At 41.7% G+C, this 16,227-nt stretch overlaps 1 protein-coding gene across 2 annotated transcripts in view; it reads left to right on the top strand.

Moving 5' to 3' along the window:
• Slc9a2 (solute carrier family 9 member A2) overlaps window positions 1–16,227 on the top strand; it is a 91,019-nt gene that overhangs the window by 53,867 nt on the left and 20,925 nt on the right. For both annotated transcript variants that reach the window (XM_076832695.2, XM_076832696.2), the window contains exons 4-7: window positions 1,006–1,223; window positions 1,828–2,030; window positions 13,410–13,499; window positions 14,044–14,114. In XM_076832695.2, coding sequence (XP_076688810.2) covers window positions 1,006–1,223; window positions 1,828–2,030; window positions 13,410–13,499; window positions 14,044–14,114 — 582 coding nt within the window. The remainder of the gene's footprint in view (window positions 1–1,005; window positions 1,224–1,827; window positions 2,031–13,409; window positions 13,500–14,043; window positions 14,115–16,227) is intronic.

A 16,227-nucleotide genomic window follows, 5' to 3' on the forward strand; every position in this document is an offset into this window, starting at 1 on the left:
ATAGGTGTCTTAGATGGAACCTAGTGTGAGTTGTCACCCAGCTCATACTAAATTTCCCTCTGTGGATGGCATTTGAGTTGGTCAGGGTGATATAGTGGATAGGGAGGAGGCCAGGTGCGCAGAAGGCAAGAAGGTGACCAAGATCAAGGGCACCTTTGGGGAAATCCAGACAGCTGAGGCATGTGGTGAGCATCAGGCTTGGGGCCAGTGATACTGCAGTTGTCTACCAAGGACAGTGTGTGAAGAGCATGGGGTATCCAACTTAGGACTGGGGACTGGATCTTTTTCCAGAGTGTGCAAAGGCTCCACATTGAAATAGACAGTATGAGAGTGGAATAAAGGTCCCCAAGTTTGGGAATCAAATGCTGGGGGGGTGGGAAAAGCAAAATAGTTTCTTTCCTTTAGGAATTCCCAGAGACTATTAGACATTTTGAATCTCACGGCAGTAGATATAATAGATAACACAGAAATGAGACCCAAGAGATATATTCAGGTTGAAGAATCAAAAACAACAGGAACCCATTCATATGATGAGGTGAGCAGGAGAGAAGGCCAATGAGACTTCAACTGCAAGTTTGGGATCTTATGCAATAGTTTAGGACTTTGGATAATAGAGGAATCGAGTTTAAGAGAAGAAATTGGTATTATAGGAAGATAATGGGTTTCAAATTTATTTTGAACTTGTTTCATTTGAGGCTTAAAAGGAGAGATGCTGATGTGCTGATGCTTAAGGACCTTTGGAAGTGTGTATTTGGGTGAGGGGTCTGAGGTGATGAGCAAACTGGACGGAGCAGGATGGTTCCAGTCCTGGTATTAATGAACATTTCTAGGGATCATCCTATTTACAAAGTTCATATGCAAATCACATTCACTCATAAAAATCAATCAGTGATCCAGTGGTCACAGGTAGAGGGTCAAATGCTAATTCAGCTCTCTGGAGTCCACTGTGGTATGTGGATTAGGATCCTTCTCATTTCTAAACAGAAGCCGTATCCTCTCATTTAGAATCACAGCTTGTGCCATGACGATGAATAAGTATGTGGAAGAAAATGTATCTCAAAAGTCCTACACGACCATCAAGTATTTCATGAAGATGCTGAGCAGCGTCAGCGAGACCTTGATCTTCATCTTCATGGGCGTGTCCACAGTTGGGAAGAACCATGAGTGGAACTGGGCCTTTGTCTGCTTCACCCTGGCCTTCTGTCTGATCTGGCGAGCGCTGGGTAATGAGCACTTGTTTGCTCTACAAACATCCAAGGACACTGACACAATGGGGCTTTCTTCTGGTCCCTCCCGGTGTGCTACAGCTGTGGCTTCATCTTGTTTCCTCTTCTTCCTTATATACTGCTATCTACTCCTCTTTCTTCTCCTCCTCCTCCTCCTCCTCCTCTTCTCCCTCCTCAACTCCATTATTTTCTCTCTCTTTTCTTCTTCCCTTTTCTCCTTTCTCCTCCTTCCTCTTGTTTCTCTTCCTTCCTCCTCTTCCTCTTCTTTCCCATCTCCTTCCCCATCTCTTTCTTCCTCTCCTCCTTTCTCCTCTCCTCCTTCCTTGTATATTCTTTTCTTCCCCAAGTATCTTCCTGGCTTTGCTGTAAGTCAAATTCGTCCCCCTTGGCTTCTGTGATCCCACATTTTCCCCACTTCACCTGGAGTGGTAAGAGCAGAGCCAAGAACCTAGGCGTGCTCCTAAGACAGGAAAAGGGGAAAGGCCTTGAGGCTCATTTCTTAAATACTTGGTTCTGTCACAGACACAGAAAGCAAGCCAAGTCCACACGTGGGCCCATCCTGACCCCACTCCAATTCCTTTTGGGTTGTCTTTCTTCGCAGGTGTCTTTGTCCTAACTCAGGTCATTAACTGGTTCCGGACCATTCCCCTGACCTTCAAGGACCAGTTCATCATTGCCTATGGAGGGCTCCGAGGTGCCATCTGCTTCGCTCTGGTGTTTCTCCTCCCGGCCGCCGTGTTCCCCCGGAAGAAGCTGTTCATTACAGCTGCCATCGTGGTCATCTTCTTCACTGTCTTCATCCTGGTGAGTCGAGTGCTTTCTTCCAAAAAGAGAAAAGAAATCTCTCCCTTTGCAAAGTGTGTTGAGGCTTTGGTGATCACGTTAGGAGGGAAAATGATATTTCCCATCTGGGTTCATGTCACCGCATGGGGTTCATGTCACCGCATGGTCCAGGGGAGTGACGAGAGTCCAATTTGGTCACTTGGCCTTCACAGAAGAATGGTTATTTAAGGAAACTCAGCTAAGTGAGCTCAGCTTACTACTGGAAACTTAGGAACTGCACTTCCTAATCCCAGTCATTTGCTTTACTTCTGACCTAGTGAATTACCCCTCAGATGCTGGTTGTGCATGGTGACCTTCCAACAGCTCTTGGACAGGAGTTGATTGCTGCTCACTGCTTCTCCCAAGACAGAGGACTGGGTGAATGTGAGTTTAACGCTGGGAGCAACCAGTGTGCTGGACCTGTGTCCTGGGCCTGACCTTATGAGTTCATCAATATACCAGCTCTCAGGAGATTATATTTTGCAGCTACTTAGTCAGTTATTTATTAGGTTCTGACTGTGTGCCCTGCAGTACTCTGGGAGCTTAGGATCTGCCCATGAGCAAGGTGTAAGAAAACCCTATCCCTGAAGAACTTATGTCCCTGGTATAAGCTGAAGAAGATTCTGGAGTCCTGGATCACGCAGGGCTGCTAGGGTCACTCTAACTTCCGTGGCTCTTCTCTGGAAGCCATTGGGTGGTATTATACAGAAGTTGGTGTGTTTTGACTAATTTTGTAAACACTAATTTTGTGTTGAGAGTAGTCTATCAAGAGGAAAGGGTGGACGTGGGAGATCCGTGGTGGAGGCCAAGTCAGACATCAGGCAGGCCCTGGTGGTGGCAGGAGAGCTCGTGAGAAGTGGCGATGTCCTAGAATGTGTTCTGGAGGTGGACACTGCCAAGTACCCTCATGGACTGCTGTGGGTGTGAGGGAAGGAGAAGGCCCAGATGATTTCAGGAGTGTGGCCTGAGGGATTAGAAGGATGGTCTTGCTCAGGTGAGAAGGGGAAGAGACAGTAGCAGGAGGTTTCTGGTTCAGTTGTGGGCATGCTGGGTTTAGGGGTGTCTGAGAGTCCTTCCAGTGGACATGCTGAGTGGGCAAAGCTTAGGGAAGAGATCAGTCATCAGCAGAGGGGATTTGAAGCCACGAGACTCGATGTGATTGTCAAGAGAGTGAAAACGTATGTTGAAGAAACCAGAAAAGAAGGATAAGGGTTGGTGCCTGAGATGGCCCAACCGTAAGACACTGGGGAGAAGAGGGAAGCCGATAAGCAGACTGACTCCAAGCCATCTTTGAGGAAGGAGGAAAGACACATTTTTTTTTTCTTTTTTAATTTTTTTGTTAACTTTCCTTTTTACTTTTATTGATAGCCACAGAATGCCTCCTAGGTGCCTATGTCAGACTTAAGCATCTTACATATTAACCCATTTAACCTTTGCAGCAATTCCATAGTGTGTCACTCGGGGAGTTCATTACCCCTAGTTTGTAGAGTGGGGCGTTGAAACTGAGGTCATGTTATCTTGCCAGCTGTACATAGTCAGTAGAAGGCAGAGCAGTCACTAGAAGAAAAAGCAGCTTGGTCTTTAACCCTAAAGGAAGTGCCGGCTGGAGAGTCTGGTGTGTAGTACATGCTCAGTATGGTAACACGTCATGGCTCCCCTCCTTCCCGTTAGTCAGTTCTCCAAAAGCAAGTCCCTACTTCATTGACCCCTACCTCTCAACAGTGAGCAAGCACCGTGAGCCCCAGGAGTCCTGGGGAAGGATGCCTGGGGAGACCCTTGCCTGAGTTAAGAAGATAACCACTTTCCACTACTGTCCCTGAAATTCACCCCTTTGTGGTACTGGGTCCTTCAGTGACTGCCCGCAGCACAGGGTGGCAGGCTCTCAGACAAGATTCTCAAGATTCTCTGAGGTGGAGACGAGTGTTAGCTCCTGCTAGGCAAGCTGACTTCCAGACAGAAACAGGCTGACCCCAGGACTCACATTGTAAATGACTTACAGGCTCAAAGTAGAGCCCAGGATTCGCTGCATAGACCAGGTTCTTCACTCTTTAGTGTCATCACTGAGAGAAGACAGCACTTACCAGGTGATGGTGAACAGTATATGTGTCGGTGAGTGATGGAAACACACTCTGAGAAAGGCAACGTTAGGATATTTCATCTATGAAGTTCGATGATGTTCGCACAAACCCAGGCGGTACTGCCTCGTACACACTGAGGCCATGTGGCATGACATGTTTTTAATTTGTCTAACTTTCAAAACATTTTTGTTAAACTAAAACACAAACACACCCATCTGCTTGGGCTTACACAAGGTCAGGATCATCAATATCATTGTCTCCCTTGTCTCCCACCCGTACATCTTGGAAGGTCTTCAGGGGCAGTACCCCACATGGAGCTGTGACCTTCTGTGCTAGTCGGCCTTCTTCTACAATCCCCCTGAAGGACCTGCCTGAGGCTGTTTTATAGTTAACTTTTTTTCAAAAAATTAGAAGGGGTGTATTCTAAAATAATGATAAAGGGTATAGTGTAGGAAGTAAGTAAACCAGTGGCAGCGGTTCATTATTATCAAGTACCATGTGTGGTACTGAGCATGGGTGTAGGTGCCATGTTACCTATGATTGGCAGCGCAGTAGGTTTGTTGACACCACCATCAAACACATGAGTAGTGGCTGAGCTATGATGTCACTACTGCTATGTTGTCCCTGGAACAGGAATAGTTCAGCTCCATGGTAATCTTATAGGGCAACTCTTACATATTTGACCTGTTGTGGACCAAATGTTCTGTGGCACTGACTGTAGTTTCATCTATTGTTATGTGTAATTATTTTTGTTCAAATCTCCCAGAGTGGTTGGAATCCCCTCCCTAAACTCATGAAATACCATGGAGCCTTCTGGGTATCCAAGGGAGACGCACTCCTTGTCTTCATCTTTTATCTTCAGAGTTCATAGGACCTTTGTAACAGGCCATCCAACTTGCCACTCTCACATCTTGCCAGAGGCACGATTGTGAAGGACTCCATTTTTCTTTGAGTATTTTAATCCTCCTTAATAGCATGCCTGAAGGGAAAGACCCCTCAGGAGCGAATGACCACCTCCTCTTCCTAGACTTGCTGCCTCTGTGCACAGTGAGTCCCGCAAGGTATTCAGGGCTTTGGGTCTCCTCTCCATCCTCTCAAAACCAAGACTGTCAAATACCAGTACCAAATGCAAAAATAGAATCATGTCAGTCTAGTGAGACAGGAACTCAGTCAAGGGGAGGTCAAGCCGTGGTCATCTACACGAGTGCTTTTCATATGCCTGCAGTGCAAAACTAGTCCTCCTACCCCATCATTGTGGCCTTAGACATTTGTAAAATATGACAAATGTGACTTCAGAGAAAGATAGAATTCAAGACAGGACAATAAAGCATAGGAGCTTAAATTTTTTAGTTAGGTTTATTAGACATAAGTTATGTTTTTATAATCAGAAAAAATATTGCATAAGGAAAAAGTATTGCAAAATGTGTAATATTATTTATGAAATGTGTATACAGTGATTAATGTAGGGTGTCACTGTTATACTCCTGATTCTTTGCCTATTTGGATTTGGGTGTTAATACAGAAATATAGGTGAAATACTGCTTGCCCATATTACATTCCTGTATACCCACTTTGAACGAATGCCATATTTATTTATATTTAAGTTTTAATGTGATCATTAAGCTTAGTTTTAAAATAACTAACCTAATAGAGGTGATTTTCTTTGTCAATATCATCACCAACTAATAACAAATAGTTTGCAGACCAGTGCTCTCCATGGAATAGCATCAGTTAGCAGACCATGCTTCAGGTAGGATTGGTCTAAACTTTTATGTCCTGTGCACTGGACTGGTTGCTGATACTCAAAGGAAACATGCAAAATTTCTGCTGTCAAGGACATAATGTATTGGGCATGTAGATCAGGTTTGCAAATGCCTTCCTGTGGAGATGATGATTAATCTGAGATATGAAAGATATGGAGTCAACTAGGACCTGAGCCAAGAGCATTCCAGGCAGAAGGAAGAGCTGACACAAAGCTCTAGCATGGAAAACTCGTGGAATAGACATAAGGAACCAACCGAGTAGTGAGTGAGTACAGCTTCCTCTGTCTAGAGGAAGGCATGCATTACTGAGCTTTGGAGGGTGAGGTGGACAGTGTGGTTTTAATTGAGGAGTGATGAGAAAGATTGGAAGCAAGAGAGTGACATGTTTTAAAAAGATATCATTGGCTGTTTGATGAAAGAATGAATTAATTATAGGAGACAAAAATAGAAGCAGTGAGACTAACTAGGGTGGCTTGCACGGTAGTCCAGGTGAGAAATGATGATGATTTGGCCTTCTGTAGTCGTGAGAGAGATGGAAAGGAGTAGATGAATTCCTGTTTGTCTTGGAAGAATCAAGGATAACCCTAAACAGATTCTGTAACTCCTATACCATGCAGAAGGCCAAGGGCATGTGGGAGGAGGAACAGTGGGAGGTGAGAAGCCAGGGAGTTCATGGGAGATGGTCCACCTGCTCCCAGTGATGTGGGAGCCTTCTCCAAGTATAGAGAGGAGAGGAGGAGGTAGAAAGGAAGAGAAGGATGAAGGTGGGTAAAGGCCCTCACAGGAAAATAGAAGGGATGGTTGAGCTGTATTGGCTGGATTCGGTATTGTGAACAGGTCAAGTTAATCCTTCAGAGGTGGAACAATTTGAAGGTCAGTGTTTGGAGCTTACATATGTGCTCATGGGTCTTTCCTTTGATTGGGTGGAAGGATTGCTCAACCAAACTCATTTTGATGTCCAGGGAAAAAAGAAAAAAAAGCTTAGTTCCACATGCATTGGAAGCATTCCTTTCCTGAGCTCTGTGTCACCATTTTATATGCACAGACTGGAGGCCCGAGTGTGTGTGTTGTTTGACTCTGATCACCTCCTCTGTGTCCTACTCTCTTCCCCGCCTCTGGCTCCTATGATGCTCTGCCTTCCCTAGACATGTGCACGCACACACACAAATATACACATTTACCCCCAGAACACATCCATAATTAAGGAAATCAGTGAAAGAAGCTGGAGGGAAATAATAGATTACAGATATGGTAAGAATGACTAATCATAAATTCATACATAAAATTTTGCCTTTCAAGTAAGAATTTTGTATTTTTTTTTCAAATGACAGTTTTTATGATGATGGACTTATTATTCATCTTTAAGATGTATGTTCTGCCTTTTGCTGTTGTTGTTGTATTTCTTAAAGGATAAGCTCCTCTGACCTTAGTGTTGTTGAGTTAGCACGTCTTTAAAAATAGAATTTCGTGTGATATATGGTTTATTATTTTATACCGTAAATTTGTCATGAGAATTTAAGCATTGCTTGAATCACGTTGCTAATTTGAATAACACATTATCATGTTATCAGGGTACAGTTTTGCTGAGGGAATATTGCATGAGTAAACAATTCTGATTCCTTAGATGTTTGGTAATGTTGGTGATGTTTTTTTTAAATAAAATATAAGCTGATTCTCACATTTTAAAATCATATTAAAAATTAAGGAAGGTAGAGTGCAGAATACAAAGCACAGATTTTGGAATAAGACCAATCTGATCTGAAATCTGGTTTTGGTCCTGATAGTCCCTGTGGCCCTCAGTTTACTTTGCTATGAAAGATCTTTAATGGAACTTCTCTCTCAGGTAGTGTATAGATGTACAGAATATGCATGTCAAGTGCAACACTGGACACAGGATTTTAATCTTGTGATTTGCTATGTTTTGATATGCAACATTAAGTAAAATAGTATTGGAGGAAAGGAAAATTAACTTCTTTTGATGTGCTTTTATTTGGAAGGAAAAATAGAGTATTACTTAGTATTACTTATTATTTATTACTTAGTTAATCACCATAGACACATGTCAGAGCAACAGAATTCCATAAATCCATGGTTTTCCACAAGTTAATATACTAAATTAAAAAAAAATCACAGTTAATCCACTGGGATTCAAGAGACGATAGTCTCTTTTGGCCACCATTGCAGATTTGTGATGTAATTTACTGTAAATAATTGTGCATGAAGCATGCAGGCTAACAAGTTATCCTATTACTGCTTTATAGATGATGGTAAAAGTTACAAGTCTCCTGGGTCAGAGACAAAAGACTTTATTACTCCTGGTGAAAGCCAGAATCTTTGTGTGGCCTTGTGTCAGTCATCCATAGCCTCTGATACCATGCAAGTGGCAGAGGATTCAGGATGAATGTTTGCTCATATAAGGCTACATTACAGGAGGTGGACCCTGAACGTGGGGATCTATTTACTTTATCTTTCAGTGTTGCTCCTTGCTTACAACCCTGAGAAATGGCCCAGGTAAAAAGCAGTGATTCTCAGGGCCCCCTACAAAAACATAGGGGACTCAGGGCTTGTGGTATCCTGGCAATTAAATAAACTTTTTTTTTAAATTTAGCCTCTCAAACTGAAAGGATGATGCCCACTAGTTTATAAACATTGTGAGGACCTTCAAATGTGCTTTTCATGTGTCATATATATTATTTCCTGATGACACTGTCCCTTTATTTGATGAACATACCATTACTAAGTAGAATTCCACAGAGTTCACAATAATTTATTCTACTCCAATAATAAGATATGCAAAATAACTAGGCATTTTTAAAATGGAAAGATATAGGTGGATAATTTAGGCAGTGAGAAGAACAATAAGTTTCCTAGTGTTTTTGACTGAGCAATCAAATAAAGAATGTGACATTTAATTTGGTGGAAAATACTGAGGGCACTATTGAGTTTGAAGGAAAATCAAGTGTTGAATCTTAGATGTGTACCCTTTGGAAGAGATGTTGAATAGGCAAGTATGTATAAGCCTGGAATTTATGGGAGAAGCCAGAGTGGGAAATGTAAATTGGGAATCCATCTGTCTATACGCAGCTTTGAAAGCCTGGGTCTGGAAGAAATCACTGAGCGAATGATGAAGAGGGAGTATACAAAAGAGACATTGGGGACTGAACCCTGAAACCCTGCGATATTGGAGAATTGAGAAGATGTTGAGAACCTTGGTGAGCTAGGTTGCAAGGAGGAGATTGAACAAAGGGAATAGTAAAGAACTAGCCGCAGGAGGGGGTGATGCAGCAGTACTGAAGGAAGTGTTCAAGAAGGAGAAGGTTCTAGAAACTCTGCCAAAGCAGCTATGAGTTCAAGCAAAGAGTGAATGGAGAGTGGACTGTGGGAGACCGCAATGTGGGGAGGAGCAGCCCCCCACAAGGACCCTTAGGGGTCTGATGGTGAGCGTGAGACTCCACTGATGGGTTCAAGACGAACAAGAGAGACGTTGGAGAGAGTTGATACTGGAAATTTCATGGAAGTCTGGCAGAGAAAGGGGTAGTGAGCAGAGGAGCATGTCTGTCAAAAGATGGCTTTATTTTAGTTTTTTTTTTTTTTTAAATACAGTGGTACAGTAAAAGAAGTAGTTTAGGAGAAGATGGATGTCCTACAGGTCACCACTGTGCAGGGTGGTGAGTGATCAAAGACCAACAGGCAGGGGCCAAGGACACCTGCTCCAACCCTCTATGATTCTTACTCCATGTATGCCATTCTCAAACAATGCTATTGGGCAACTGGGTTTGAAATCTTCGTGATCAAGTCTGTAATGTGAGAAAAGCCTTATGTAAGATAGGTTAGCAATGGTAGGGACATTCTAAAATAAATGAACATAGTTTCTTCAAGTTTTTCTGGGAATGGACTGCTAAGTCTGCAAGGAGGTAGAAGGCAGTTTCTCCTCATCCTTTGTTGTTTGATTTCCAAAACAATAATTCATCCCCTCGACAAAGAACACACCAAATGAATGCTCATTTTAACCACACAACAGTTTTTTTTTTCCTTTCTTTCTTTCTCCATCACATTAATGTAAGCAGAGGAATGTAGAGTAGGAGGAAAGCAGAGACAGAACAAGATGGAAAACAAATCTCACCTCCCTATTATTCTCCCTGCACTGCTGCCCAGTGAGTCTCACAGTTCATCCTGCCTGTAAGGTATGATGTTGACTGTGCCAAAGCCAAATGAACAGGAGAAAATTTAACTTACCTTTCTAAGCCTTATCAAATTGCTCTCCAGTTGACTTAACTAAAAATGTTCCACGGTGATCAAATAAGGTGCTTTGTCAAAGGTAACCTATGTTTTTTGTTTGTGTGTGTTTGTATTTCTCTCTCTTCCTCCCAACCAGAGATCCTGGCTCCTAGACTATAACAGTCAGCTTAGCTAAAAGTGGCATCCACAAATGCCATGTCTTCTGCCTCCATTGGACTGAAGGAGGAAGGAAAGGAAGAGGGGAGAGAAAGCAACATACCGTGACAACTGTAAATTATTCAAGGAGATGGGGCAGATATTAAAAGGAACTCTACACAAGCTCACATTTGTATGCTTATTAATGATAAACTTAACTGTGTCATACTTTAAGAAACCTGAGTTGATCCGGGTGGTATCCACACTTCCTTCTTGGAGTTGTGAGCTGTGACTTATTCAATTAGCACATTGACTTCCAGATTATCTGTCTAGTGGAAGGAAGCAATGTGAAGATTGGGACTGGACATGGGCCCTGTCTGGTTTTTTTTTTTTTTCCATATATATATATATATATATATTTTAGGGGGTACCATGGATTGAACTCAGGGACACTTAACCCCAGCCATTTTTGTATTTTATTAGAGACAAGGTCTCACTGAGTTGCTTAGCACCTCGCTTTTGCTGAAGCTGGCTTTGAACTCTTGATCCTCCTGACTCGGCCTCCCCAGCTGCTGGGATGAAAGGTGTGCGCCACTGTACCCAATGGTATTTTTCCATATTTCTTATTGGTGCATTACAGTTGTACATATGGTGGGATTTATTGCTCCATATTTATATTTGCACACCCTATCTTTTTTTTTATTCTCTGTATTTCCAAACACTGGACACTCACTTGTTCTTTACTAACTGAACACTGACAGGGAGACAAACATGAGAAGTGGCAGTTATTGTAGAAGATATTGTACAAGTTTCAATGTTGCCTGCATTCTCTTGACTTTTCCTTGAATTATTATCACGCAAGTGGCCTTTTGGAATATGCAACTTAGTGATCTCGGCCATCTCTGAAAGCCACATGTTTAGACCCATTTTAATTTACATAAATTAAAAATGACAGAACATATGTTGATTGGAAGCTGTTATTACTTCCTGTTACTGCAAAGTGGTGGACTGGAATACAAGTAGAACACAAATTGCCAAACTTGGCCAAGGTCACTTTGCCTTTCAGAAAGTTGAGATGAAAGTAAGCTGAAAAATGCCCAGAGCTAGATGGATGGAACAAAACCTAGGACCTCCTTTTAAAAGTGTGTGGGTGCTGGGTGTGCTGGTGCCTACCTATAATCCGACATCTTGGGAGGGAGGCTGAAGCAGAGGATTGCCAGTTCAAAGCCAGCCTCAGCAACTTAGTGAGGCCCTGAGCAACTTACTGAGACCCTGTCTCAAAATAAAACAAATAATAATTTAAAAAATGAGCTGGGGATGTGCCTCAGTGGTTAAGTGCCCCTGGGTTCAATCCCTGGTATCCCCCCAGCCCCCGCAAAAAAAAAAAAAAAAAAAAGAAAGTTGTGTGTATGTGTGTTTACATTGTCAAATGCATTCATTCTTAAAGACATATGGACTTTTAAGAAAGAAATCAAAATGCTATGGATTAGACCTTATTGTATCTTCCACTCCCCTCCTGCAAACTCAACATTCCTTCCTGTCCTCTACCCATGGAGCAAGAGCCTAAGCAGACTTCCTGCAGCCCCCCTCTCACTGCCTCCCCAACTGCCCTACTTGGGTGCCTTGTCACATGCTTTTAGGTATATTGGCTAGTGATTCATTCTGTATCTGTAAATTCCCCCCTCACCCTCCTTTTTCTATAATTTTCTGATTACATTTACTCTTTCAGGTTAATTTAAAATCAATTTCTCAAATTCTGTTAAAAATCCTTGTCAATGTAGTACTGGAATTACATTGCATAAACATGATAATTGAGAAGTAATTTGTCATCCGAATATTGTTATCCTATCTAGGAACTGTATATGTCTTTTTTTACACTCAAGTCTTTCAAATATCCTTTAAATGTTATAGTTTGCTTCATAAGAGTTTATGTGTTTGTTATAGGGTTCGTGTATATCCAAATCTATATTCACAGACATGCACACATACACATTTATCTAATGTGTGTGTGTGTGTGTGTGTGTGTTTACTATCTTTATAACATACTAATATATTTAACATATTATTGTATACTAATATGTCCTGGTTATACCATATACTTTTTTTTCATTGCTAATACATATTCTTTTACAACTTTAAATAAGTGTATGGAATGGATCGTGCAAGTTCATTTTGTATTCATCACTTTTTAAATCTTTCTTGTTATTTTTAAATGAAAAAGGATCATCTTCATTTTGTGGACCGAAAAGTAGATCATCCTCAATAGCAACAAAAATCTTCCCACCTACCCCTTCCTCGCCTGTTCTTGTTGAATGGACTGGGACACTCAGAACTGTGCTAAATGGCAGACAGGGAGCTCTCTCGTGGAAATGCTTTTACTATTCTATCATTAATTGAGATATTCGCTGTCACACTGTGGTGGAAAACTTTGGACACACTAGGGAATTTCTTTTTCTCTTTTTGGTTTACTGAAGAGCTGGTTATTCTTTCCGTTTCACAAGTTCATCCATGAACCTGCCCAGACTTACTTCATGCTCCTCACCGGTGCTGGCCCTTGGCCTTCCTGAGGTCACTGCTTGGAGATACTTCCAACACTCCTGTGGAGTGCTTCTCTGTATAAAGCATTCCTTGACCCCTGGCCTGGGTTCTCTTTCTCATTCCTCTTTCCCTGCTTTAGTTGCTGTTGGATAGATCTGACTTTGTATTAGACTCCAAAGTCTCAGAGCCGAGCTATTGAACTGTGAATCACTGTGTTCCAAATGCCCAAGCCCCTGGCATGGAGGCAGTAGGAACTTAGTTAAAATTGCCTTGACGAATAAGCAAATGAAAGAATTGTTGAAGTATTTCTGTGGACCATACAAGAAGTAGGTGATTCTTCCAAACTGGATAATACTCTAGTATTTCTTAGAATTATTGTCATTTCTTCCATTTTGATCTATTCTTTTGTGTTAAGACATGGTCTTCCAAAAAATAAGCCAGCTGTCAAAAAGGAAGAAAAAATTAACAAAATGTCCCATTTACTTTTTTTTTTAATTGTGGCAGCAAAATACATTTTGTTATTGGTCATCAAAATTTAGGAGGAGTTGTTATTGAATTTTTAATTTTATTTTATAAGAAGGTTCACATAATTTTTTTTTTCTTTGTAGGGGATAACCATCCGGCCACTGGTGGAGTTTCTTGATGTTAAGAGATCTAATAAGAAGCAGCAAGCTGTCAGTGAAGAAATCCACTGCCGGGTAGGTGCTGATGAAGTGTAACACTTACATGAACAAAGAAAGAAATATTTGAATCATTAAAACAACCTGACACCCAATTGCTCATTTGCAGAAGAAAGGAATGGCAGAGGGTGCCAGGCCTGGAGCAGGTCTGCGTGGGAGCATCATAATAATCATAATCCCACGATGGCATCTCCAAGCCAGCTTGCTAAACTCCTATATCAACAGAGGGAGCAAGAAAGTCCCTCTTTACTTCCTTCAATCTAAAAATGTTTCTACCTACTTTTTACCATTTTGACAATTATTGCCATTTTTCATATTTTTCAAACTTATGAACAAACTCTTATGATGGTCAGAATAATTGAGGTAGTAATTGCTTAATATTGATATAACCAACATCTCCTCTAATTGGAAGACAAATTGTTGGTTTTATTGCTTTCAGAAAAATAAACCAACAATATGAAACAACGACTATTAGGGTCATTGCAGTTTAGTCATGATTATAAATTAAAAATTGCTGACTTCAGGTAATAGCTAATCAATTAGCCTGCTTTTTCTGTTTTAGTTTTTTGATCATGTGAAGACTGGCATTGAAGACGTTTGTGGACATTGGGGTCACAACTTTTGGAGAGACAAGTAAGGTCATGAGTCATTGTGTTATGCAATGGCTCTGGGTCACTCTGGAAGCAGAATACTTTGACTTGTGTCAATTTTCAGGGTTGCAGATACTTATTATATTGTGCATGGTGTGTCCTTTCAGATAAAATGCAACTATAACAGATGTGGAATAATAGGTAATAATAGCTTAAACAAAGTAGATGCTTATTTCTCTTATATCAGTTGCCAGAGGTGGGCTATTGATAGATGAGTTCCACTCTGTAGTGTCCTCAGGATCCCGGGATCCTTTTGACCAGCTGAGACACCAAAAGTGGCCTCCATTTCCACATTTGCTTATTGGACAAGAATTGGTACTTTGGTATCAGCTATTCTAGACTGCATAAAGAAAGAAAGAGCAGATCTGCTATCTGACTCCTCAACAGAGCTATCAGAAGCTGTCACAGTCTCTCTACTTTTATCAAATGGCTAGGACCCTGGTATATGGCCCTTCCTCTGTAAAGGAGGCTGAGGAATGCAGGCTGTTTGTTAATAACAGGAGCTTCTGCCAGGTCTGATGGTGGACGCCTATGATAACAGTGACTGGAGAGGTTGAGGAAATAGGATCATGAATTTGAGACCAGCCTTAGTAAGATCTTGTTGCAAAATAAAAAATGACATGATCTGGTGACATAGCTCAGTGGTAATGTGCCCCTCAGTTTGCTGTCCAAACAACAGGGTTTCTGTTACTGCCATTCAGCCACACAGTGAGAATTTGTTGAATGCAGAGATTTAGAGCACCTAGGATGTAAATAAACTAGTAGAAGTCACAAATATCTAAAATATTTTAAAGGCTTCAATTAGATGAAAGATTGCATATGTTTCTGTATGTCACACACATACACACATGCATGCATGCATACAGAGTTGACTTTTTTGTAAACGGTTCTGTGGTGGATATATAGTCCTGTCTTCATAGTTCTTATAGTTGTAGTGGAAAGGTAGACTAGCCCAGCAGAATTAGACTGATGCAGTAGTTTAAATTGAAAAGCAGAGACATGGGGTCACCAAGTATCTATGAGTCATGGCAGCAGAGCGGGGGAGAGTGGGGTCCAGGAGCCAGCCCTCAGCAGCGAGCAGGAGCTCACCAGGTATGTGGCCTCCCCTCAGCACATATGGTGCCACCAGGATGGATGCTTCAAGCAGCCACGCCTGGAGAGCTCACAGCATGGATCTGACGATGTTATAAGTTGGCACCTTTGTTCATGGAGCAGTGTGTGGAGCATTTATAAGCATATCGCTGGCTAGATAAGACTTTTGAAGGAAGTTTCATGGAATCTGGATCCTGAAGACAGAAGAACCATATTCTAAACTATATTTGGAGGATCTCTCTTGCCTTTTCCTTCTGAATTTGCTAACAAAACTTTCTCTCCACTACTAATTTACATAAAGTTAGTCAACCTGCCCATGTGCATAATTTAACATCAGAGAATTTCTGAGACTTTGTTTGCTCACCTGTGCTGACAGGATATTGGCTGGGGCCTCTAAAAGTTTGCAACATAATAGAGACAATAAAACAGCCGCTTAGTAAACAGGTGTGTGTGTGTGTGTGTGTGTGTGTGTGTGTGTGTAGAGAGAGAGAGAGAGAGAGAGAGAGAGAGAGGAGTTAGAGAAGAGTCAGGGACAGAGATCACTAAGTAATACAATGAACCATAAAGACTGCAGAACAACCTTTACAAGGTTTGCAGTTCTTTTTACTAATGTAGAAAGGTCCCCTGGGCTTTGCCTTAGTTCATAAATAAAAGATAGTTTATGTGTGGGGAGAGTGCCCTGTTAGCCACATGGGAGCACAAGGTAATAAAATAAAGCAAACTACCATCTACATTGTAAAAATAGGCAGAAAAAAAAGCCATTTCTCCTGGGAAACATTCACGACTGACTTCAGAGGCCAGAGGTGAACCAGAAAACTTGCCCCATCTGCCCCACGTCTCTCTACCCAAGCCTGCTTCTCATTTGGGGGACCATCCTCACGTACATGGGTCCTTGCTTGGGCCAAGCCAGAGAACCTGACTTTCCTCTCTCCTTTCTCTATTGTTTTTGTAACCTTGCCTCTTTTCCACCAAGTGTCTCCCTTTCTACCCAACCATTCTTTTCC

This window comes from Callospermophilus lateralis, chromosome 14 (assembly GCF_048772815.1).
Source record: "Callospermophilus lateralis isolate mCalLat2 chromosome 14, mCalLat2.hap1, whole genome shotgun sequence".
NCBI classification, from domain to species: Eukaryota; Metazoa; Chordata; class Mammalia; order Rodentia; family Sciuridae; genus Callospermophilus; species Callospermophilus lateralis.